At 34.0% G+C, this 24,154-nt stretch overlaps 2 protein-coding genes across 3 annotated transcripts in view; one reads left to right on the plus strand and one right to left on the minus strand.

The window, feature by feature from the left end:
• The window catches only part of LOC108917146 (vacuolar protein sorting-associated protein 13D), a 37,045-nt gene extending 28,356 nt beyond the window's left edge, over positions 1-8,689 (plus strand). The window contains exons 30-37 of the mRNA XM_018723618.2: positions 1,068-1,519; positions 1,698-1,841; positions 1,891-2,063; positions 2,999-3,218; positions 3,279-3,766; positions 3,831-3,950; positions 4,068-4,211; positions 6,963-8,689. Of these exons, the coding sequence (XP_018579134.1) occupies positions 1,068-1,519; positions 1,698-1,841; positions 1,891-2,063; positions 2,999-3,218; positions 3,279-3,766; positions 3,831-3,950; positions 4,068-4,211; positions 6,963-7,215 (1,994 nt within the window). The 3' untranslated portion in view covers positions 7,216-8,689. The remainder of the gene's footprint in view (positions 1-1,067; positions 1,520-1,697; positions 1,842-1,890; positions 2,064-2,998; positions 3,219-3,278; positions 3,767-3,830; positions 3,951-4,067; positions 4,212-6,962) is intronic.
• A 2,426-nt stretch (positions 8,690-11,115) lies between these two features.
• Positions 11,116-24,154, minus strand: part of LOC108917144 (hemocytin) — a 44,172-nt gene continuing 31,133 nt past the window's right edge. For both annotated transcript variants that reach the window (XM_018723612.1, XM_018723611.1), the window contains 22 exons: positions 23,873-24,046; positions 23,639-23,821; positions 23,297-23,585; positions 22,690-22,858; positions 20,147-20,252; positions 19,896-20,088; positions 19,655-19,840; positions 19,235-19,594; positions 18,250-18,715; positions 17,716-17,930; positions 17,235-17,554; positions 16,945-17,181; positions 16,594-16,890; positions 16,248-16,541; positions 15,792-16,026; positions 15,245-15,739; positions 13,472-13,902; positions 13,024-13,170; positions 12,846-12,968; positions 12,531-12,792; positions 12,277-12,429; positions 11,116-11,395 (listed from right to left, as the gene is read on the minus strand). In XM_018723612.1, coding sequence (XP_018579128.1) covers positions 11,190-11,395; positions 12,277-12,429; positions 12,531-12,792; positions 12,846-12,968; positions 13,024-13,170; positions 13,472-13,902; positions 15,245-15,739; positions 15,792-16,026; positions 16,248-16,541; positions 16,594-16,890; positions 16,945-17,181; positions 17,235-17,554; positions 17,716-17,930; positions 18,250-18,715; positions 19,235-19,594; positions 19,655-19,840; positions 19,896-20,088; positions 20,147-20,252; positions 22,690-22,858; positions 23,297-23,585; positions 23,639-23,821; positions 23,873-24,046 — 5,541 coding nt within the window. In that variant the 3' untranslated portion in view covers positions 11,116-11,189. The remainder of the gene's footprint in view (positions 11,396-12,276; positions 12,430-12,530; positions 12,793-12,845; positions 12,969-13,023; positions 13,171-13,471; positions 13,903-15,244; positions 15,740-15,791; positions 16,027-16,247; positions 16,542-16,593; positions 16,891-16,944; positions 17,182-17,234; positions 17,555-17,715; positions 17,931-18,249; positions 18,716-19,234; positions 19,595-19,654; positions 19,841-19,895; positions 20,089-20,146; positions 20,253-22,689; positions 22,859-23,296; positions 23,586-23,638; positions 23,822-23,872; positions 24,047-24,154) is intronic.

Below are 24,154 nucleotides of genomic sequence, written 5' to 3' on the forward strand. Positions count from 1 at the left end.
TTGAATTTTGTAAAATGTAAAACCATCGTCAATTTCACATTAAAAAAAAAATATTTCATGATAAATCAAATTCGTCTCAAAATCTATTAAAGATAGAAAAATACTGATCATACGTTGTCAAGTTCGAATTTCAAAACAAATCATCTCATTTGTTTTCAATTTACAGGACGATAATAATTTTTGTAACATTTTCGGACATTTTTGTATCTGCATTGTTAGATGGATTAAAATTAGGTCTTATGGAGTTAGTTGTTAAAACGATATCCATCAACTCAACTTATTATACACGTAAGCAATTTTTGACACTAGAAAAACTAATGTAAACACTATCGCAAAAACGTAAATACTAACATCGGATTTCAGTATTTGGAACTAGGGCCACGTGGAGAGACAGCGCATTGCGCACAGCGTACAATGTGAATGACGCTAGAGACTACAATAGTCCAGCTATGTAAAGGTTGAAAATGCTACGGAAACTATAAGGATTTTACAAAAAATTTTGATGACTCCATTTTTATGACGCACTTATTTTAAAATTTTTTTGGATAAGTTCTGTATATTGTTTAAATTGAGGTCATGGTTATAATTGAGAAGGACATAATTTTTTCTTCTTTGGAATGATGTATGTCAGTTATTTTAGCAAATAAGCTGCAAGGTTTTTTTATGATACATGTTTTTAATTTTTTATAAAAATTATTATATTTTATAATGATACTAGACATTTTTGGCATTAAAGTTGAATTTGTATTGAAATTCAAACTCAAGAATATAACGTCAATTTTTTTCTGTCCTTATTAATTTGTGAGATTTCATGGAATTTAATTTATGAACATTATAAGACAGTTGCAATTTCTTACACGTACATTTTGTACATTCTAGGCAATGACACAACAAAAGTATGGATGTGGCAACATTGTATGTATTTTGTTGTGCACTGCATATTAAGTTTTTATCATATTGTATTGTTAAATAATCCAATTAATACTAATCGCAAGTCGCTTTAACCTAGCAAAGCTCTATGTTCACAAAAAATTTAAAATAATTAAAAACGTCGATTTCCTATTTAGGGAATTCAGCCGTTCTCGGTTTACCGCAGCCCATATGCCACAAAGTAACGGACAGAGGCATTCCGATCGAGCAAGCCATCGAACGGCAGAGATTACGTCCAGGCTCCGGTTTCCTGGCCGTTGACATATACATGGACGGGCCTACGCAGGTCATAAGCATCAAAGACATAAAACAAAAATCGGTGTACGCCTCTCCCGATGACAAGGAATGGGGAATGATTTCTCGCAAGCAAAGGCCCGATCTTACCTGGAAAGAGGATAATCAGAACAGGATCACTACCGAGATGCAATTCGGAGTGGACTTAAGAGGGCTCGGTGTTAGCGTAGTCTGCAGGAAAACCCACGGGGAGCTGCTGTATGCCCATTTCTCCGATATCGTTGGACAGTCGACGATAACTCCTCAGACTCGGCAGTTCAGCATCAGCGTCAAGGATATACAAATTGATAATCAGGTCGGTGTTCGTTTATAAACGTATTTTGTACGAATCCTATTTTTGCGATTTGACACAAATATCACCTAATATTACTTTGACAGACTTATCCAGATATTTTGTACTCACTTAATGCTTTGTCCATCTTGTTTCACAAATAGCTATTATAAAACTAAAACATAACGATAATATATTCCAGCTTTTGGGTTCATCAGTGCCCGTTGTCTTGTACGTTACGCCGCCCAATTCGAGAAACACCGACGAAGCCTACGACCATCTGCCGGCGCTTGTCTTTGACGCCGAAATGCAAGAGAAAGATAATTCGAATGCGGTTATTTTTAAGGTAAAAATAAATAATTTTATTGCGCTCCGAAATAATAGAGAATTTTCAGCATTTGATTTTACGGTTGAAGAAGATTACGATAATTATCGAAGAGATGCTGCTGCTGAAATTTTTCTCGTTTATGGGGCTTCACTCGCAAGAAGAGGAACTTTTTAATAAGGACGAAAACGATTACGAGACTCAGAAGTTGCTTATGGAAGTATCGGCAGCGCACGCTAAAAGGTATGTAAAAAAAAAGAATTTGAAATAAATATACATGTTTTTTTTGTAAAAAACTTGTTGAGAATCATTGATTTTACTGTGTTATTTCAAATAATATAGCATATATGAGAGTTTAATCGGTGTTACACTGAAACTCTTATTTTTATTATATGAAATATGAAAAAAAAAAGTTAAACGAATATGTTCGAATGTTTTTAGATGATACGTCAAAAAAAATTTGAAATATCTTCATAAAGATGTTTGTGGCCTCCTCATTCCCTTATTATTCCTGTCCAACAATGAAAATTCACATATATGTCCTGTAATTCACATCTAGGTAGCTTATCAACATGATGTTCAATTGTTCACATGATTTTGGAGATTAGTGTTGCGGTTTGTGGTAATCAAGCTTTGAAAATCATTGTTGGGAAGTGTTTACATTTGCAGCATGTTTAAACAAAATCAAAATATGTATTTCTTAATTCAAATTTAATATTCGTTATTTACGCATTGAAATCTATATTTTAAATTATCTAATCTATAATTAGAGGTTATATTTTTACTATGAAAACAAGTGAAGTGTTGACTTTTGTTCTTATATACATGTGGATGGGAAGATTACGACAACTTTAACTTAGCGGGTTGTTGACTAAATGTATTTTGTAGTAACTAACTACTTGCAGTCTTATCATTAAATTTTCATATTGAAATTTTAACAACTTTGTTAAATATTATAAATGTATACGTAAAAATTAATAGCAACCATTAATGACAAAATAATTTAAACAAGATGTTAAAAATCCAATGGAGTAGTTCAAACGTCCCATTTTTATTTGCAGGTTGTTGATGATTTTTCTATGAAACAGATTTGCGAGCAAAATTTTGTGAACCTATTCATCAATGCAAGGCAAATTAAATATATAAATATTCACTTATTACTTTATTTTTTGTTCTAGATATTATTTTGGTATCATCAAACTGATTCCTGATCAAATCCGACTGAGCGTTACGACGGCCAGTAAACTTCCTAAACATTTGCAAAGAATCAAGAGAAAATTAGGTCTAACTTTGATCAAATTCGAGGACGCTGCTGTCGACCTACAAGCCTTTGAAAGGAAACACCCCTTTGAAACGAGAGAGTTTCTGTTTAAGTCTATTATAAAGCATTTTAAAGATGTAAGTACAGAAGTGTTAAATTTACAGTCGCCTTATTTATTTTATCGAACAATTTTCCAGGAATTGATGTGGCAAGCCGGAATAATTCTAGGTTCAGTCGACTTCATTGGAAATCCCCTTGGACTGATGAACGACGTTTCCGAGGGCCTATCGGGCTTCATCTACGAAGGTAACGTTGGCGCTCTAGTAAAGAACGTCACTCACGGCATGTCGAATTCCGCCGCCAAGATCACGGAGTCTTTATCCGACGGTCTGGGAAGAGTGGCCATGGACGACTACCACGAGGAGATGAGGCAAAGAATAAGACAGGTACAGACCGGCAAGAGCTCGGATCACATCTTGGCTGGGTTCAAGGGTCTCGGTTTTGGAATACTGGGCGGCGCTACCGGCATATTCAAGCAGGTGTATGAGGGTGCCTCTAATGACGGGATTCAAGGTGTTTTTTCTGGTCTCGGTAAAGGTCTGGTGGGCGCCGTTACTAAACCTGTGGTAGGAGTGCTCGATTTCGCATCGGAGACAGCTAGAGCTGTAAGAGATTCGAGTAGAAGGTGAGCGTGTGTCTCTAGTACTAAACGAGAATTAAAATTGCGAATGAATGTAATTTTGTTTCAGTAAGACGATGCCCGAGCGTATTAGATTGCCCAGATGCGTCCACGGGCCCGGGGAACTGTTGCCCACATATAATTCTAAGCAAAGTGAAGGACAACAGTACCTTTACATGGTCAATCATAAGTAAGTACCATGGACATATAGAAAATGGTTCTTACTGGTAATTTGTACGTTTCGATGTTTTTAAATAATTTTTTCATGTTTAGAAAGTGCTCTGGGTAAATAAAATCTATATTTCAGGGATTACGAAGAGCAATTAATCGCGTATCAGGTGTTAGGAAGTGCTTCCGAGGACTTGCTTTGCATCGTGTCGAATAAAATGATTCGGATCGCCACAAGCACAAAGACTCCGGAATTGGCTACCGTTCTTGAATGTCCATTAAGGTAAGACATCCGATTAAAAAATTTGTTCTATACAGCGTTCATAATCTGAGAAATAGAGCCGACAACTAAGGGTCAAGCAGGATAAGATAAGGTCAGTGGCCCCAGAAAGGTATTTTGAAAATGACTGTTCGTTAGACAAAACATTCTACATTATATATTTTTTATAGAATTTTTCTGTATTATTAATTATAATATACTATAGTTACTGTTTTATTTGAACTCGCCTCAGGGTTTCGGTTTGATTTACCTATTTTATTTTAATTTATTTTGTTTTGCTTTATTTTATTTGTTTTATTTAGTTTTGTTTATTTTTTTATTTTATTTTGTTTTGTTTGTTGTTATCTTTTTTTGTTTTATTTTATTTTGTTTGTTTTTACTTTATTTTGTGTTATTTTATTTTTTTCGGAAGACAATTTTTTGATCGTTGTTGCAGTGGAATGGTCTCTGCTTCTTTCTTCGTCGAAACCCCTCTGGACGGCAAATGTGTAGTGGTCCATTTTGGGTTTTGTTAAAATAAAATGCAGAATTTTTGTTGCTTATAACGTGTGAGCAGGTTGTTTGCAACGTGGAATTTTTCGTTGTAATATTGAATCGTAGACGGTGATTTGACTTTGCGTAGTTGCAAACCCTTTTTGTAAAGCTTGATCTAGCGCGAAGTTGCTTGAATCGAGTGTTGATAATGATCGGAGTGTGGCCGGCTAGGTTTCAAACATCCAGCTCACACGTTACAAGCAACAAAAATTCTGCGTTTTATTTTAACAAAACCCAAAATCAACCACTACACATTAGCCGTCCAGAGGGGTTTCGCCGACGAAGAAAGAAGCTGAGGCCGTTCCACTGAAACAACAATGATCAAAAAATTGTTTTCCGAAAAAAAGTAACACAAAATAAAATAAAAACAAAAAAAATAAAATAAAACAAAATAAGATAAAAACAAACAAAACAAAATAATATAAAATAAAAAAATAAACAAAAAATAAAATAAATAAATTAAAGCAAAATACAATCCTCACGATAATTGAAGTCGAGCTACTATAGTGGTGCTGGCATAAAAATGATACTTAAACAAAACACAATGCACACACTCTAATAGCTGGAAAGTGACAAGTTTCGACTTGTTCTCTAAAAACATTCCACAAACGATTTTCATCGGTTTATGTCTAAATGAAAGTCTTCCTTACATTTTTAACTACTATCTAATATATTTTTGAGTAACAAACAGATGATAATGGTGTCACAAACGGGAAGTCATTAGTACCTAAGATGCTCATAAGAAGTTTTAATTTTTTTGGATAGTGTTGCACCCATTTTATATTTATGCACTTTTTGAGAGTAATACTAGACATAGTAGGCTACATTATATATTTTTTCTGTGATTGTACCTCTGTGTGAACTAAGAATAAAATCTTGAAAAAAAATATTTCTATTTTGTTTTGTTTAACAAACAGTTTTTGTTTTATTAGGGCACTTGCAATAGTTTTAAAAAAAAAAAAATTTGAAAAATACCCGCTCTTGCATCTATTTGTAGGCGAGCGGTTCACCCCTAAAAAAAGGCATGAACCGACTAAATTTTTAAAACAAAAACCTACAGCATGAAACTTTTTTTATTTTATAAAGTGTATTTTTCTGATAATTTACATATTTTTTTTTATATTTTTCGGCGTGTTAGTCAATTGTTATAAACAAAAAGTTGTAAAAAAAAATTACTCGCCGAATGGCTTTGAAGATAGTTTTTTCTTTGTAAAATGGACCTAAATAAACAGTTTTTATTCTTTGACAAAAATTCGAAAAATGCTTCGTTTCTGAGATATTTACATTTTAATGTGAAAAAAATGACGAAATCGACAAAATTTCGGAATTTTTTTCTCAAAAACTACTGAACAGATTTTAATTCTCAAAAAGGCATAATAATCGGCAAATTTTCTACTTTAAGATGTATTTTTTTGGTAAAAGTAAAAAAATGTATTTTAAACATGCATAAAAATATTTTTGAAGCATATCTAACGCAGTTTCTCCTTCGAAATAATTAAAATCCAAACAACCATTTTCGATTTTCCATCCATGTGTCAATGGATCTAGAGTTACAATTTCACTATTTGTAGACTGTAGACTTTTTTTTACTCAATTTAGACCTTCAATAAAATAATTTACCTACACCAAAAAAATATATCTTGAAGTAGAAGATCTGCTGATTATTATGCTTTTTTAGAATTTTAGAATTGAACTCTGTTCAGCAGTTTTTGAAAAAAAAATTCTAAAAGTTTACCGATTTTTGTTTATAGCAATTGACTGACCACGCTGAAAAATATAAAAAAATATATGTGAATTATCAGAAAAATACACTTTATAAAATAAAAAAAGTTTCATGCTCTAGGTTTTTGTTTTAAAAATGTAGTCGGTTACCTTCATTTAGAAGCATCTTTTTAGGGGTGAACCACTCACCTATTGATCAATTATCTCCAGAATGCAGTGAGATGCGAGGCTGAATTTGTGTCAATGGTAGATTTATATCTCGCCGATGTTACCACACAAGTTATTTTCAAAATACCTTTATGGGGCCGCTGACCTTATCTTCTCCTGCTAGACCCTTATTCCAAAAAATACTGATATACAGAGTGCAACTTAGAATTAACGTAAACTTTAAAATTTTTGAAGAAACTGTTGAAAAAATCGTTGTGATCTGTGACTGTTGTGATCATGTTGTTTATATGTTTCTATTTATCTTTGGTTTTATTGAAATAATTTTTTCAGTGATTTGGAAGTCTGCAACGTTATAAGAGAAAAGGACCACGGGGAGAGCCGCTACTACATCGAAATCGTGATGCACTACGCCGGAGTAAGCGCGGCCTTAGTGAATCCGGATCCCGTAAAGAAACCACGAGTGAGGTGTAGGACTTCCGACCTCGCCGTCGCGGTATCCCAACAAATAAATTATGCCAAAAGAATGTATATCGAACATCTATATACTTTAAGTAACGACAATATCTCAATTTCTGAAGACTGAGTACTTTTGTTGCTTTTTAAATGTTTTATTTATTATTTCTACGAGAATGACAGGAAGGGGTACGTAGCGATAGGAAGGCTACGTTAGGTGCTGTTTTGTTACAGATACACGACGGTATGTACATACATAGTTTATTTTTCTGAGGTTTTCGTTACATGAAAACAACAATTCTATTTTCCTGGGACAGAGGCAAACTCGATTCAGTTTTGTTAAACTGGACTTCTAGTGGCTAGAAAAAACAGTTCGGCGACAATTTGGCAAAAGCAAAAGACTTTTTTTTCTGATGTACTTTGTATTAAATTATAAATTAAAGTGATATATTTTTTAAAAGAATTAAATTTGAAAATTCAGCCTCTTTTTCTCTTTGTTTGTATCACTTTCATTACTTTGACTCCTATAAAGGATTTTTTGCATCCAATGTTTTTTTTAATGTAATTTTCTTGTAATTTTTTTATTTAAGGGTTGTCCGATCGATGTAAAATTCAACATCCACAGGTAAAAATACGTTGCTGACACTTGGGGCGTTTTTCCAAGCTGGACTACTTTTTACCTTAAAATTAGTAAAAATATCGGTCAATCTATTAAAATAATTTTTGCAGAATAATTAATAAAAAAAATGGCGGCCAGAAATGTAATTCATGCAATTTTTCACCTACACAACAAAAAACTAAAATTTTTTCGATTATATTAACCGTTGAAGGTGTAAGTACGAATTTTCAAAAAAAAAATATGATTTTTGGCATATTGATATCCTCCTCCTCTTTTTCCTTTCCCGTTTCACCGGCTCCCATAGTAAAAAATTACAACGCATCGCGATGATCACAAAGAACGCTCGGAACAGACAAAGAGGCTGGGACAAAATTAAAATTTGGGGCATATACAAATTTTTGCTGCCTATAAAAATGAGGATCGTACATGACGACAACACGATGTATCGAAGAAAACTTACAGATGCCGTCTTATAATTAAAAATATTAATAGTAATTGCGAATTTGCCAGATTTCTGCTTTTTCATATATAACAGAAATTTGTACTTTTCTAACGAAACAGTGATATAAGTTTAACAAGTATGATAAACCAATGTGTCAGACAGACAAAAAAAATAGTAATTCAGCAACAATACAATTGGTATTATCAGATTGGCCATGTTTTTTGCTCCTGAATGTGAAATTTGTGTCAGTCGGACAACTCGTATAAAAGCTATAGTGGGTGTGCCATTTAAAGAATCACCCTGTATAGAATTTTTTTGTTAACTGGTTTACAGAGTAATTCCCCATTATCACACTTTGGCACTTTGGTTTTGAGAAAAAGTGTAGGAATAAGTGATTCCTAATATGAAAATAAGCTGTATTTTATTTAAAGTTTTGTAATGAGATACTTGTAATTATCATCACAAGTATTAAACCAGGGCGGATCTGTCGAAATATCCCACTTTTTGGATGTAGGTGGGGGCAAGTTAATTTTTGCTGGAATACCTTCACTACAACTCCCGTAATAAAAGTGTAGATCCCTAGATCTGGGCGCGATCCGGAACATTTTTAAAATTGCAAAAATGCTTAAAACATTTTTAAAAATACCTATTTTATCTGAGTTTTTTACTTATATCTTGAAACCTATGAATTTTGGAAGAATATCGAAGAGGAAAAAAGTTTTAGAATTGAATTTTGCACAATATACTTCAAGTTAAAAATGTTTAAATTTATTACCGATGTGGCAAAATAGCAATAATTGATGAAAAAAGGCTAAAAAAATAAATTTTAATTTTGGAAAAAAAAAACTTTATAGTATAATAAAACAACACACCAAATTTCATTAAAATCGGTTCTATAGTTTTCGCAAAATAATTTTTTGAAAAAAATTTTGAAAAAATTTTTCCGAATTTTCAAAATTTTGCACAGCTTCAAATAAAGCATCTAGATACTTGAAAATTTTTTCACATAGAAAAGACCGCTCAACCTTAAATGGTTTTTTAAAAATTTAAACCAGTTGATTAGGACGGCCACAATAAATTTTTAGAATTAAAAATTTTTGTTAATTTTAAACAATTAGATTACATTTATCAATTTGCAATTTAGTTTTTTTCAGAAATTATAATTTTAAAGTACTCGAAAAGCCCCCCCCCCACTTTTCATGTTTTGAGTCACTTTGCATGTGCGAGCGACAGCTTTTTCGCTGATTTATCTATGTTGCCGATAACTTATGGATATGAAAATTGTTTCCAGCTTAAACTCAGAAAAACGAAGTCACTGGATCAAAGATTATTGCTAAATTGTTTATAAATTAATGGTAAATGCCGATAAACCTTGACTGCTTATATCTCGAGAACCAATAAACGGAATTTAACTTTTTTTTTTTAAAAGAAGCATCTTTCCGAGTACTTTAAAATTATAATTTTTGAAAAAGCTAAATTGCAAATTGATAAATAAAAAAAAAAGAGACCGATTTAAATTTTTCAAAAACCATTTCAATGGTTGAGCGGTCTTTTCTATGTGAAAAATTTTCAAGTATCTAGATGCTTTATTTGAGGCTGTGCAAAATTCTGAAAATTCAAAAAAAATTGTTCAAAATATTTTGCGAAAATTATCAAACCGATTTTAATGAAATTTGGTGTGTTGTTTTATTACACTATAAAGTTTTTTGTACCAAAATTAGAATGTCCTCGGAGCAACTAAAACATTTAAAAAAATTATCCAAGGAACTTGATTTTTTGCCTTTTTTTCATCAATTATTGCTATTTTGTAATATCGGTAATAAATTTAAACATTTTTAACTTACAGCATATTGTGCAAAATTCAATTCTAAAACTTTTTCTCCTTTTCAATATCCTTCCAAAATGCATAGATTTCAAAATATAAGTAAAAAACTAGGTATTTTTTAAAATTTTTTAACATTCTTGCAATTTTGAAAAAAAATTAGCTTGCCCCCTGTCACATCCACCTCAAACCAGATCCGCTCTGATCTATATTGTCTTAAACAATGTTTGTGATAAAAAATTAATAATCGGTTGTACTATAGTCTCATAAAAACATATTTTTCAATATAAATCACATTCTATTCCAATTAATTGAAAGAACAGTTTATCATCTGGTAAACTTCTTATTGAAATTTGGATTTAACTGGTCCAAAATATTGGACGGTCGAAAACTTTTAAACGGTAAAAGTTATACTAGAGAGTCATTCAAAGAGACCTGTTAAACCATCGCTAATTTCATTTTGACTCTATTCTTTTATCTCGAATATGATCTAAGATCGGGGATAGTACAAAACACTTTGATATTATCTGGGAACTGGGTACAACCGCACCCATTCGTCGAATGCTACTTTCCCGTTATGTTAAAAGATATTTTGTCTTGTTACGTTTAATATATTAGATATTTTATTACTAACCATTTCTTGATTAACAATTTATTTCTGAAGAAATATTAGCGACTACCACATTTTCAGTTCTTTTTTATAAGAAGAGTGACAGTCAACATCACCATATAATACAGTTTTCTAATCCATTTATAGAAATGGGTCTATTTTTTATATGTTACATGCACAAATACTTCACGTCCCCTGTAATAATGAAACAGAGGTCGTGAAGTATCGAATCGGTCAAGTATTTGTCAACTAAAAATAATATGAACAAACAATTGAGTGGTGGCGCTACTTCTAATTCATTTGAAACCACAACCAAAGTAATTTATCCCAATTTGTTGTTAAATTTGTTTAAAAAAATAAGTGCCTTATCTTTATTGCATTTTATTTCTGTTATAGTTATTTGTTAAACTTTTGTAAATAGGCTGTAATTAGCATTTGTTTTATTATCGCTTTGCCGCTATTGTTGGATTTTTTTTTGTAATATGTCTAATTTTTTACCAATGACATGTAAAAACTCACCACAATATAATAAATTAGTTACTCGAATATTATTTTTATTTTTTTAAAAACAGTACAAAATATATCATATAAAAAAAACTTAAATATTGGTTTTAAACGTGCCTGGCTGTCTTCACGCCACCGGTTTTCACCGGCTTACTCGATTTCGAATTGGAAGCGCAACCCTCGCACCCGCATTTGGATGGGACGGCTATTTTCTTCTTCCACGTTTGACCGTCTGCGCAAGTCAATTCCACGTATATCGGGGTATAGTCTGTCGCTTGGCAACAAGAACACACCGACTCGTGTAGCCCAGTTTCTAAAAAAATATATATCAGCGCTATATTTTTTATTTGATATGAAATTCTTCTTTATGTAGATTTAATTTTTGTGCAATATGCGAAATATACGCAAAAAAACAATTTTAACACAACTTTGCTACTTTCGATGATTCCTTGTATTTTTCATGGACTTTGAAAAAAAAATTACCCCTCATTACACAAGCTAACTAAAAGTTAAAAATCTCTTAAAAGAATCGAGATACGGTTTTCGACATATAACTTTTCTCAAAAATCAAGACCGAGACATTTGAACTACTTTTCGTTTTATCTTCTCGTGCAATACGAAAAACCCAACAAATGACAAAATTGGGCCATTCCATACGTAAAAATACAATTTTAAAACTTTAAAAAAAATTCGCTACTTTCGATGATTCCTCGTATTTTTCATGGACTTATGAAGAAAAAATTACCCCTCATTACACAAGCTAACTAAAAGTTAAAAATCTCTTAAAAAAATCGAGATACGGTTTTCGACATAAAACTTTTCTCAAAAATCGAGACCAAGACTTTTGAACTACTTTTCGTTTATCTTCTCGTGCTATACGAGAAACCCAACAAATGACAAAATTGGGCCATTCCATACATAAAAAAAAACAATTTTAAAACAACTTTAAAAAAAATTCGCTACTTTCGATGATTTCTTGTATTTTTCATGGACTTTTGAAGAAAAAATTACCCCTCATTACACAAGCTAACTAAAAGTTAAAAATCTTAAAAGAATCGAGATACGGTTTTCGACATAAAACTTTTCTCAAAACTCGAGACCGAGACATTTGAACTACTTTTCGTTTATCTTATCATGCAATACGAGAAACCCAACAAATGACAAAATTGGGCCATTCCCTACGTATATACTTACTTATGTTGAAGTACGTAGAAGAATGACAATTTCCCACGCATTCGGTAAAGTTTGTGATTGGTCCTTTGTTTGTGCATTCCCCGTGAGACATATGATTGTACTTAATTATTCCCACAGTTGTGTCGAGCTGTATGGACTCCGGACTACATATTGCTGGAAAAAATAAGAATTTCAGCAAAATACTAACAAGTTTTTGCAACATAATAATAAATTCAACAAATAAAAACTAAACTAAATAAAAAAGTATATCTCACTTTGTGCCACTGCTGTGAAGTTACACCGTTTGCAACATCCGTCGACATAAATATTTTGTTCCGGACAATCCTCCAAAGAGGGACAAGATTCCTGTGAACTTGAAATTACGAACTGGTTATCGAAATTGTCGCATGTGAACGTCGTACAGTTATCGAATGACAACCAGCTCTCGCCCGGCTGTTTTATTTCACTGTCTGCGACACAAGCCACCTGAAGGCATTCACCACAGCACGTTTCGTTCGATTCAAAGTATTCCCACCCCTAAAACGGAACAAATTTAAACGCTCCGTCACATCTCATGTAAATCTACAAACCAGAGTACAATCCTTTTTGCACGTTTCAACCGATTCCTGCTTAGCTAGGTCTTTATTTTCTTTTTCTATGCAAGTGACGGTTTTACATAAATCACCGTCCGGAGACGGCCATGTTTCTCCAACCTGCGTTAAAGGTAAGCGTATTATTTTATTCTTTTAAACCTTGAGTATTTCCTACCTTGTAAATAGTTTCTCCTACTTTGCACGCCGATGGTATTTGTTGCGGGCAACAATCTCCTTCTACCGGCAATGTTTCTATCACGAAGTCGTTCAAATAGTCTTCTGGTAATTTCGGACAATTCTCCACTAGAGTTTGCACTTGTAGCTAAAAAAGAGTGAATAAGAATTGGGTGCATCCTTGATAGATTTTTTGATGTACAGGGTCGTTTCATTAATAAAAGAACGTGGTTTGATGGAACGTAACTGATGTCGTAGCTGGGAAATCATATTACCACAACCTTGAGGAGGGCGCTACAATCGTCTCGTCTAAAAACGAGTAATCGCTTAATGTTTGACAGAGTTCAAAACAATTTTTGTTTATTTCGTTAAAGAAAAAAACATTATTTTGTAATAATCGTAGAACATGTTTAAAAAATTAACCAGTTTTTATTGAAAAAATAACTTACCGATCCGTTTATATTGAGACAGAAGTACTTGGTGCAATAATCTGCCGATGTCCAATCTTCACCTATTTGATGGATCACTCCGTCGACAACACAAGCAACTTGTTTACAGGCCCCGCAACATGCTTTAGATAGCAGTGTAGGTTCGACGTACTCAAATCCAATATCGCAATTTTTATCACAATTCTTCACTTGGGTTTCTCTCTGTATTCCGGTTGGGGTGTCCACACAATCAAATGTTGTGCAATAATCGGTTCCTTTAGGCCACTTTTCGCCCACTTTGTAGACTTTCCCGTTGTATTTGCAAGCAGAACGTTTAATTCTTGGACAGCATTCCTCGAATACCGGCTCCGGTTCCAGTTCATATTCCACGAAGTCGGCATGCGTCGCTAGCGAAGGGCAGTCTTTTTGCTTGCACACCGGTTGGTAATTGCCTATAATGAAAACATTCGAAGAACTAAAATCGATAATTGCACAATTGGCTATATCTGCTATCACATACTGTTGGAACCGATTCTGCTCCAGGCGGTATCTGTTTTAAAAAGGGTATACTTGAGTAAAACGTATATGATCGGAGATTTTTGCTATAACGTCTTCTAAATAACATCAGAAATGATAATGCTAATAAAAAAAAACGTGGGCTTAATTGTTATTGCAAAAAAGTATAAAAAAATAGCAAAAAAAATTCATTTTTTTCTTGGATTTTTCGTGGACAACTTAGCAACTATTAATTTTAGACAAAAATGGAAGAGGAAAAAAGTTTTGTAATTAAATTTTGAACAAGATAAAGTTAGTTGCAATTCGAAAAAATAATTATTGTTATTGCAAAAATCGGAAAAATCATTTAAAAAATTGCAAAAAATGCTAGTTTATTTGTTAAATTTTTTCACTCTTGAATAATACCTAATATCTTCATACTTTTCTCAATTAAACTTCTTGGTGCATAGAATCATCACACCAAATTTCATCCAATTCGGTTCGATAGTTTTTACATAATTATTTAAATCTTTTTTTAATTAAAAAATTTTCAAAATCAAATTTCTAAAAATCTAAAGCTTTTGAATACACGAAAATTTCACCACAAAAAGAAAAGCTCTCAAGCTAAAATGCTTTTTGAAAATTTCAAATCGGACGATTAGGTGAGCCGTGGTGATTGTGTAAACATTTTCGCAATTTTTCAAAAAGTATTTTAAAGCTCGAGAGCTTTCCTTTTTGTGGTGAAATTTTCAAGTATTCAAAGGCTTTAAATTTTTAGAAATTTGATTTTGAAAATTTTTTAGTTTAAAAAAAATTAACAATTATGTAAAAACTATCGAACCAAATTGGATGAAATTTGGTGTGATGATTCTATGCACTAAAAAGTTTAATTGGGAAAAGTATGAAGATCCTAGGTATTATTCAAGTGTCTGAAAAAAATTGACAAATAAACTAGCATTTTTTGCAACAATAATTATTTTTTCCGAATTGCAACTAATAGATATTGTTCAAAATTTAATTACAAAGCTTTTTGTTTCTCTTCCATTTTTGTCTAAAACGAATAGTTGCTAAGTTATCGATGAGAAATCCAAGAAAAAAATGAATTTTTTTGCTATTTTTTCTATACTCTGCAATAACAATTAAACCCACGTTTTTTTTTTATTTGTATAGAAAAATTATCATTTCTGATGTTATTTAGAAGCCGTTAAAGCAAAAATCTCCGATAATGTGCGTTTTACCCAACCCGAAACAGATACTGCCTGAACTAATGAGACTAAATTGAAAAACAATGTAACTCACCTAGACTGCCTACGGAACACTTGCATTCTCTGCACGGCCCGTCTTGCCACGTTTCATTCGCCCCTTTGAGTAAATTTTGTTTTTCGTACTTCGTTAATGGCCTCGCCCCACCTTTTTGGGCTGCCGCGAACTCAGTTTCATAAATACACTTTTCCTTCGGCGGCTCACAGGAATATATTGGGCAACATTTCCCTTCTATAGTTTCGGTTTTCACAGAATAATATTCAGGGCATTCGTTTGGTTTCGGGCAAAGGTCTTTTTTACAAACCAAATTTATTAGAGGACAACAGCCACTTTCATCAACTTCTTTCACATAACCAGGTTCTAGGGGTGTATCGGTGGAGAGATCTATGGGTTCGCATTCCTCGACCGGTTTACATTCGCAGATGAACGTTTGACAACCGTTTGGTTTCGTGTCTAGTTTCATGATTTGCCCCGACCCGCACACGAGTTTTTGCGGAGTCTCACACGTAGGACCAGCGGTGGGTTCAGGCACTACAAAATAATGTAAAAAATGTGTCTGAAAATACAAAAAAAAAAGTTTTACCGCAAGCGTATTTATCGCAGCATTCCTCCTGATTTGAAGATATTTTGACGGCATTGAAGCCTCGTTCACAGATCGTTGAAATTCCCGGACACTGCTGTGTGTCGCACTTGAGTGACGTGCCCTCACAAGTACAAGACGTGCATTTGTCTTTCTTCCACTTGTCGCCAGGATGGTGACCATCCTCGTCACAAACTTCGCAATCGTTCGGCGTAACGCAAGTATTGTTTAGGAACACCTGCGTTTAAAGATTCAGTGCTTATTATTAACTAAAATAAGCGACCAAGAGATGGCGCTGTAGGAAATCGTATCAGACGAGATTTTAGGTTACACTAGCCTTTGAAAGTGGTTCTAATTTAGTATAACAGATGTCACCACCTCCAATACTTTTACAAATAAGTCACGTTATAAATTGTCAAATCGATAACTTAAGTGTTTTTTGAAATTTTCAAAACTTACCTTTCCTTGAGGACAGTAACAGCCTTCGGTTGGAATAATCTTTTTCGGATTTTTTGTCAAGCCTTTAATGCTGTCGCACGTTTCTGGACTGCTTGTCCCGCAAGGGTCGTAGAATTGATCGGGTGGACAACTTTTCGCCGGGCAGTACTCATTTCTCCAGTTAATGCAGAACCCAGAGCTCGCGCAGTCTCTGGCATAAGCTTCGATGGAAGAACAAGCCAATTCGGGATGTCCGCCGCATGTATCTTTCTGGCACCATTCTATGAAGAGCGACGGGTCCAACACATTTAAGCACTGAAAGAAAAATATGAGTCGAAATATTGATTATATTCAATATCAAACTTACTTGTCCGAACTTGTTAATATCGACTAGTTGTACACATGGATTAGAATCAACCGGCAGCGGAGGACAATCTTCCTCGGGTTTATTTTCACACTGTTCTCTTGATTGGCCACCAGGTAGGTTCTCGTAGAGCCAGCTGAGGGCAAAGTCGTTTATATCTTTCGGTTTTTTGCCTTTAGGGGTCTTGATGTCGTCTTCTAAATCGCCGTTACAATTCCCACAAAGTCCCTCTAATTTTGCTCCGTATTTGTGAGAAGGAGCTTTTACTGACACTCCTAAAGACGGAAAATAAACAGACACCTACAAAACAACGTTTGTTAAAATGAAGCAATGTGCTGCAAATTAAAAAATTACCTCTACTTGAATGGCGGTCAATAGTAACTTTATATGCTTAGTTGCCGTTTCCCTAACGTTAGCCCATTGAGCGACTTCGTCAAAATCTGAAACCCTCTCGCTGTCCACGATTAATTTAAGCTTGTTCCTGTATTCGTCCAACAAAACGTGAATTTTGTGTCCTTCATACAGTACCGTCACTTTTCCGACACACGTTTTATCTTTTTTATCCTTACAAGGGTGGTTTGTAACAAGAACCTGAAATAGAAAACACGTACTAAACCCGTTAAACAAGTAACATTCTAATTTACTTGGAATTTATGTGTATCCTGCTCCGGCAATAAAATGTCCCTGGACATTACGTACACACAGTTGCCGGTAACGGTGAAATTATTTTCGTCGTAAGTCACATACTGGAGGTGAGGAAGGACGTTACATTCGCAGTCTCGACAGTTGGACGGTTTGATGCAAGTCTCGTCTTTGCGAACGTAACCGGGAGGACAGTAACAACCCGGGAAGCAAATGTTGTTTACTTTCGGGCATATGTTGGGATCAGAGATGGATTCACATGTCGGTTCGCATTTCCTTTGATAACAATCGTGATACACCAGGGGAGTCTCGCAGGTGGTAGCTATGTGAAAATTGTGGAATCAGTTTTGTAAACGTTTGCAGTAGAAAAAATTATGTGTGCAAAAAAAAATGATTGACGATGAAATGAACAATTTTTAATTGTTGAATATTATAGAATATCTTCGACAGAACTCAATTTTTAACGAAGAAATTGCAACTTACGGCAATCCTGCTGCATTCTCCAGTCCGATAAATCTATCGTGGAATCTGCGGAAAGACAGTCGACTACAAATGACTGCATGGCCTGACACCTGCATTCTTCCTCGACAGTATGATTATCCAATGAATGCTCCAAACAGGTACAAGCGGTTTCCAAACAACGAGAAATGAACGCTTCTATATCTAGCACTCTCGCACACACCGATAAAGGTTGTTCTCTGTAAATATAACGGTTTTGAGGGCCAACATTGTAAAGCGTTAAAAAAGTTTGATAGTCGTTAAAATCTAGTCGGTGTTCTGTAAATTGCAAATCGTTTAAAAATTGAATAAATAAAACTGAGACGTTTGAACTACTCCACCCACTACAATTAATTTGTTGTTAACAGCCACTTTAAATTTCAATATACAGAATAAAAATTTATAATTAATATTTAACACATTCATTAGATTAACATTTTAACAAACGTTTAAAATTTAGAGGCGATACACAGAATCGCCCCTTTATTTACTTGTTTGTCATGCTCGTATGAAACTTACTTGACTTTATTGCACATCTCCCACGCCTTGTTCTGTATGTGAATAGGGCATGCTTTAGCCTCGCATACCGATGGTTCCTCACTTGCCACTTCCCAGCTGTCTCCGAACTCAACAGAGGTCCTCGCGATGTTCCCGTTAGGTTTCCTTTTATCATCTGTGGCGTCGTCGTTGAAGAATCCACAGAGACCGTCTACTTTATCCACTAATTTGTGTACTACCCCGATTTTAACGTCACCCAGGGTATTCCAAATTATCCAGAAACCGTATCTATTAGAAACGAAGAACAGAGTGTTTCCTAGCTGTGTTATTGAAAACGCATCATTCTGAGATCCTATGCTCTTAGTTTGCTCCACCGAATAAGTGTATCCGTCGAATTCAAGAGAAAGGTCGGGGTGGATGACGAATAGGTGGTTGTGGTGCCAAATGACCAGGTTTCGTGAGCAGAAGGTCGAACACTCTTTTTTTACTAAAAAGTTTATACATACGTAAATAGTGTGCTTGAGTGTAGCGAATTATAATGGCGTTTTACTCTCACGTGTGATATACGACGTTCTGTCCAACAGTTGTTGAACGAAATCACGGGAGATCGCTATCGATTATAATTGACGCGTTTGAACGAGCATTGAAGGAATAACGGCTGCTATTCGAGCAGAGGTTTGAAAAAATATATTGACTCAAAAGACGTGTCATATTTTCGATGTGGAATTAAAATATTGACGGGAAGACAGAAAAAAGTAGTGATTAGTGAAGAACAATAATTTCAGTGACATGTTTTTTACAATTTTTTTAAATAAAGCAATAATTTTCATAAAAAAACAGCGAGAACTTATTCAACATCCCAATCATTATTTTATTTTACTGGTACTAAACAAATTTTGTTACTAGTGATTGAAATTTGCTTTTAGGACTTGGAACTAACCAACAAAATTGCAACTGTCGGACAAAATACGTGTCGTATCGTAAGTTATTATTTGCTCTTACTTACGTGATATATCCCATTCGTAGTTTTCCAAGTCCCTGGTTAAGACGTGATTGCATATGTCGTACTTGAATTCGGTATTGTCGAATGTGTTAAACGTCCGTCCTGTTACGTTGCATATCGCGTCGGGCTCCGGCGGTGGGTAACAGGAATAGGTAGGACAAACTTTGGACTTTACATTGTACCCCTCTTCGAAAACCGGAATGTACCCCGGTTGACAAAAGACGGGCGGGCACTCATACGGTCCGTAATGGAATTTTGGTGGAGGTTTCGTAGATATACATTTATATTCCTTGCACGCTAGCGGCTCTTTGGCCAGTTCCGAAACTACCGTCAGCGGTCTTTGAAGATTCGTATGTTTGGATCCTAAAAACGAAAATAATAATTAAAAAAAGTTTGCGTAAAGCTATTAAAGCGGTTTTTAACCTTTATTTCCGTTTTTCTTTGTTTTAATTCCGCTGTACAAGGCGCTGTTATACGTTTTTTTAGATTTTGTACGACCCGATATCATCGCTGAAAGGTATAATTGGTTTTGTCGATTCTTAGTCAACTTCTTCTCTACTTTCTTGTAGCCTGGCTGGCACTGCGTGATAGGACATAGCTTCCGTGGGCCTTTAAAAAATAAGAATTATTATGTTTATACCACACAGTGTTTACATAACAGTACTGGCAACAGTTGTTTTGGGCGCTGCCTCTGTAGTAGTGGTAGGACAGTCCAGCTCGTCATCAGGACAATCCTGAACTCCGTTGCACCACAGACTCTCGTTAATACAGATATTACTCGAGGGGCACAACACCGTTTCGAGAGGGCAAAACTGGCACGTGCAGGCGCATGTGGAGGTCACCGTACTTTTCAGTCCCTTAAAAAACATTTCTTTTAACACTCGCACGTCAGTTTGGGAAGTAGAACTATTTTACCTCTTTGCATGGTTCGCATTTTTTCGGCTTACAGTGGGGAACCCCACCCAGTTTGCATATGCATTCCGAGCAATCCTCTTGCTCAAAAATTGCACCTACTGCATATCTATTGTAAAAAAAAATAATTAATTGTTAAAGTAAAACAAAGATTTTCACTTATTTCACTGTATTTTAGCACCGAAAGTAAAAGTGGAAAAAAATCAAAACGTATACCACAGCTTGATCAAAAAATTTCCTGATATTTCGAAGATTAGATAGGTAGATTTTAACAAATTACCAGGCTGAAATGTAAGCTTGGTTTTTCCCATTCAATTCCACCATTCAATCATAAATATTTAATGCAAGTCTAATTATTTTGAAAATTATACGCTGTTCCCTATTAAAGCACATTAGTTTTCTGTTGGTGCACTTCAGAACGAAATTCACAACTTTTGTGCGAAAAAAATTGGTAGATAAATTCCGGAGAAAGAGAAAAAAATATTTCAAACTGTTTTAGTCTTTTACAAATTTCGTTGATTCAATACTGTCTAATGAACATGAAAGTAAAGAATTATTTCAAAAACTATCGAGGTTACAAATCATATTACATCCTGCAGTTAGCAGCATTTAATAACATTTGGTAAGAGTGACCGCAAAATCCGCCTGTTTTTGAGACTTTAACAGAGGCGACATGAAAAATCCTAAAAATATTCAAAAAATATCCAAAAACATGAAAAATTAAAATGAGCATCACTTTCAGTTTTTCGAAAATTTTCGAAAATCACCCTTATTTAGGGGTTGATTAAGACAAAAAAAGTAAATAAATTAAGAATTATCAATAGTTGTAAAACAAACCCCAAATATTTCTAGGTTATCAAAATAATATTATGAACGTGAAAATATCTAATTTCGTATTTAATACGGTCTTCCCGGATTGAAAATCAACCTTTAATATCCTAAAGGGGTGAAATCATCCCCTAAACGCCTAAAAATGCAAAAAATATATTAAAAGTTACAATTTTTTTTCTTTTTCTTTTATACGTGATAATTGAACCGTTAATAATCCACAATCACTAGATCCGAAGGAAAATACCCTAAATGAGGGTAAAACCACTCCTAAGTTCAACCATATACGTATAAAATAAAAAGAAGAAAAATTGTAAGTTTTAATATATTTTTCGCATTTTTAGGCGTTTAGGGGATAATTTCACCCCTTTAGGGATATTATGGGTTGATTTTCAATCCGGACAAGACCGTATCAAATATGAAATTAGATATTTTCACATTCATATTATTTTGATAACAACATAGAAATATTTGGGGTTTTACAACTGTTGATGATTCTTAATTTGTTCACTTTTTTTGTCTTTTCAACCCCTAAAATAAGGGCGATATTCGAAAATTTTCGAAAAACTGAGTGATGCTCATTTTCATTTTTCATGACGAGTATTTGGATATTTTTAGAATATTTTTAGGATTTTCTCTGTCGCCTCTGTCAAAGTCTCAAAAACAGATGGAAAAAAGGCTTTTTTTGCGGTCACTTCAAAAGGAAACATAAAAATGAAACCTTTAGTGTAATACGTTTCATGTAATTTATGATGCAGGATAATGTAGATCAAGAACAAATAATTTGGTAAAAATCTATAATTTTTCTGTAATTTTTCATTTTCAGATGAACAACAAATTTTGATGTTTTCATTAAAAAAATTCTGGTGATTTTTGCTAGCGTAGGTAAACTGTATATACGAGCTAGATATTTAGCTTATAAAAAGATGCTGGTATTTTAATCAGCCTAAAATTAAAAAAAAACTATTTAAATAAATCCTAATAGAATATGTGTCTTCAAGTAGAAATTCGTGAAAACCTTTTTTTTTATATTTTTAAAACACCTATATAAGTATAATCAAACGAAAATTTACAAGGGCATTTCACTTTTACCTTTTTTAAAAAAAAAATATAATAACTATGAACTAGAATCAGTTAAGGATTCAGGGGCAGATAAGATTGGGGAATTTGTGTAAAATTTTGCACCTTCTTTCTTGATATGAGATTTTTTTCGCTTATTTAAAATCAGAAATTTAAAATTTGGAATGTTTATACAAAGTCTTTTTCTCTGTTTATTTATGTATTTAGCCTTCATAAATGTTTACAAGCCACCTGACTGTCGAGCTTAGAGAATCTAACAATGCACGATTGGTATTGGTACGGAAATTCCCTAAATCTTGGCATCACCAATGTTAATGATTCGTTTACAATGAACGATGACAAACCGTTACATCTACATTTGAGATAATGCGACTGCTGATTGGTTGAATAGAATCTCATGAAAAATTACACCAATCACAACCGATGAAACAAAATATTGTGTTTTAATGTAACTTTGATCTTATTGTTTTAATTTTACAGAAATTTATTTACCAATACAATTACTATTCCCAACAAAATTACTGGTCATGTGGCTTTATGAAGGCTCTTCAGTATTGAGCCATTAACAAAAATTCAGTCCATTTCATAATAATGTTCAAAAACAATCATAAATACAAAAAAATACAAAAACTACATACGTCATATGGCCAATCACACACGGACATGACGTTCTGTTGACGCAATTTTCTCCATCCCACCATAAATCAGTTAGACATCTACAAGCGTCCATTTCCAGTTCAGGAGATTCTATTCCGGGGCAGTAATTGCAGAGAGACGGTGCCTCTGTAGTTGGTATTTCCACAATAGCTGTAAATATTTTTATTTACTTATATACTAGCCGGGATCTAAGACAGAATAGTTTTAAATCTTCGTTTTCTGCAAACCGAAAATGACGAGGGAGCGAAAGTAATTCAGCAAATTTTTCACCTCACTGCACCAGAAGTTAGTATTAAATATCAAAACTTTCCATTAAGAATTAACATTTTTTCTTTTTGATTAGGTAAAAATATTGAAATAAAATCAACCCTTGACTGATCCCTTTGATATAAGGGTTTATTTAGCTCATTTAATTTTTTTGCAAGTGAAAAAGAGAAAAATATTAACAAAAGTCCAAAAAAACTTAACATTTTTGTAAAGGTATTTCCCCTTCACAGACATAATCAGTATACGCATGATAATAATCTTATGCAAAAAGACTTTAGTCTAAAAAATTCAAAGTAATCATTTTCTACTACGCCTACTTACGATAGGGTTTGTAGCAACCAACCATTTCCACCCTCATCTGAATATCGTTGTGCCACTTGGCTGGTACTATCCTAATGTAACGAGTGTTAATCGGCAAGTCAAAGTTGGTAACGTGCGGCATAACACCGTCGTAATTTCCCAAGAAAACTTTTTCATTTTGCGTGTTGTCCAAAATCGGATTCCATTCCTTTTCGTTTTGGGAATATTGCACGGTGAACGCAGTCACCCAACCGTCTTTGCCTCCCTTTGTGATAAGACCCGTGATATTCCTCGGCTCCAAAAAGTCAAACTAAAAACAATTCATCATATTTCTTGTAATTAAGTCGGGTAAAATTTTTTTACCTGAATCCATTCCGTGGGTGAATTTGTGAAGGGTTGCCATGAAGAGTTTTCGTTTAATTTGAGATTTATTTTACTATGTTCTGGCGACAAATCTGAACTGGTCGATATCTGATGGATTCCCATTTTGCCGTCGCTGAGACCCATCTCATCGTCGCAGTACTGAGGCTTAAAAATCGCTCCAGTCTACAATTTCAATATTTTATCGAAAGTATTTTACGACTTTGGTCTTTTTACCTCTCCCCGCAGTGCATGAATCGTAGTTAATTCTTCTGCACATCCTATCAATTCTACCCTCAGAGATATTCCGTTATTCCAAGTTTGTGGATTTATCCGTACCACTTTGGCTTCTACCGGAGTGTCAAATACTTGTCTGACTGGGGTGGTCGTGTCTATAGATCCTCGGAAAATCTAAGAGAAAAATATCGAAAGTGTCTAAAATGAAGGCATATTCTCCTTGAGAAAATTTTAAGAATATTTTCTTATGCAAATTTTTCTTTGGAGATATTGAAAGAGCGA

This window comes from Anoplophora glabripennis, unplaced genomic scaffold, assembly GCF_000390285.2.
Source record: "Anoplophora glabripennis isolate ALB-LARVAE unplaced genomic scaffold, Agla_2.0 scaffold85, whole genome shotgun sequence".
Taxonomy (NCBI): Eukaryota; Metazoa; Arthropoda; class Insecta; order Coleoptera; family Cerambycidae; genus Anoplophora; species Anoplophora glabripennis.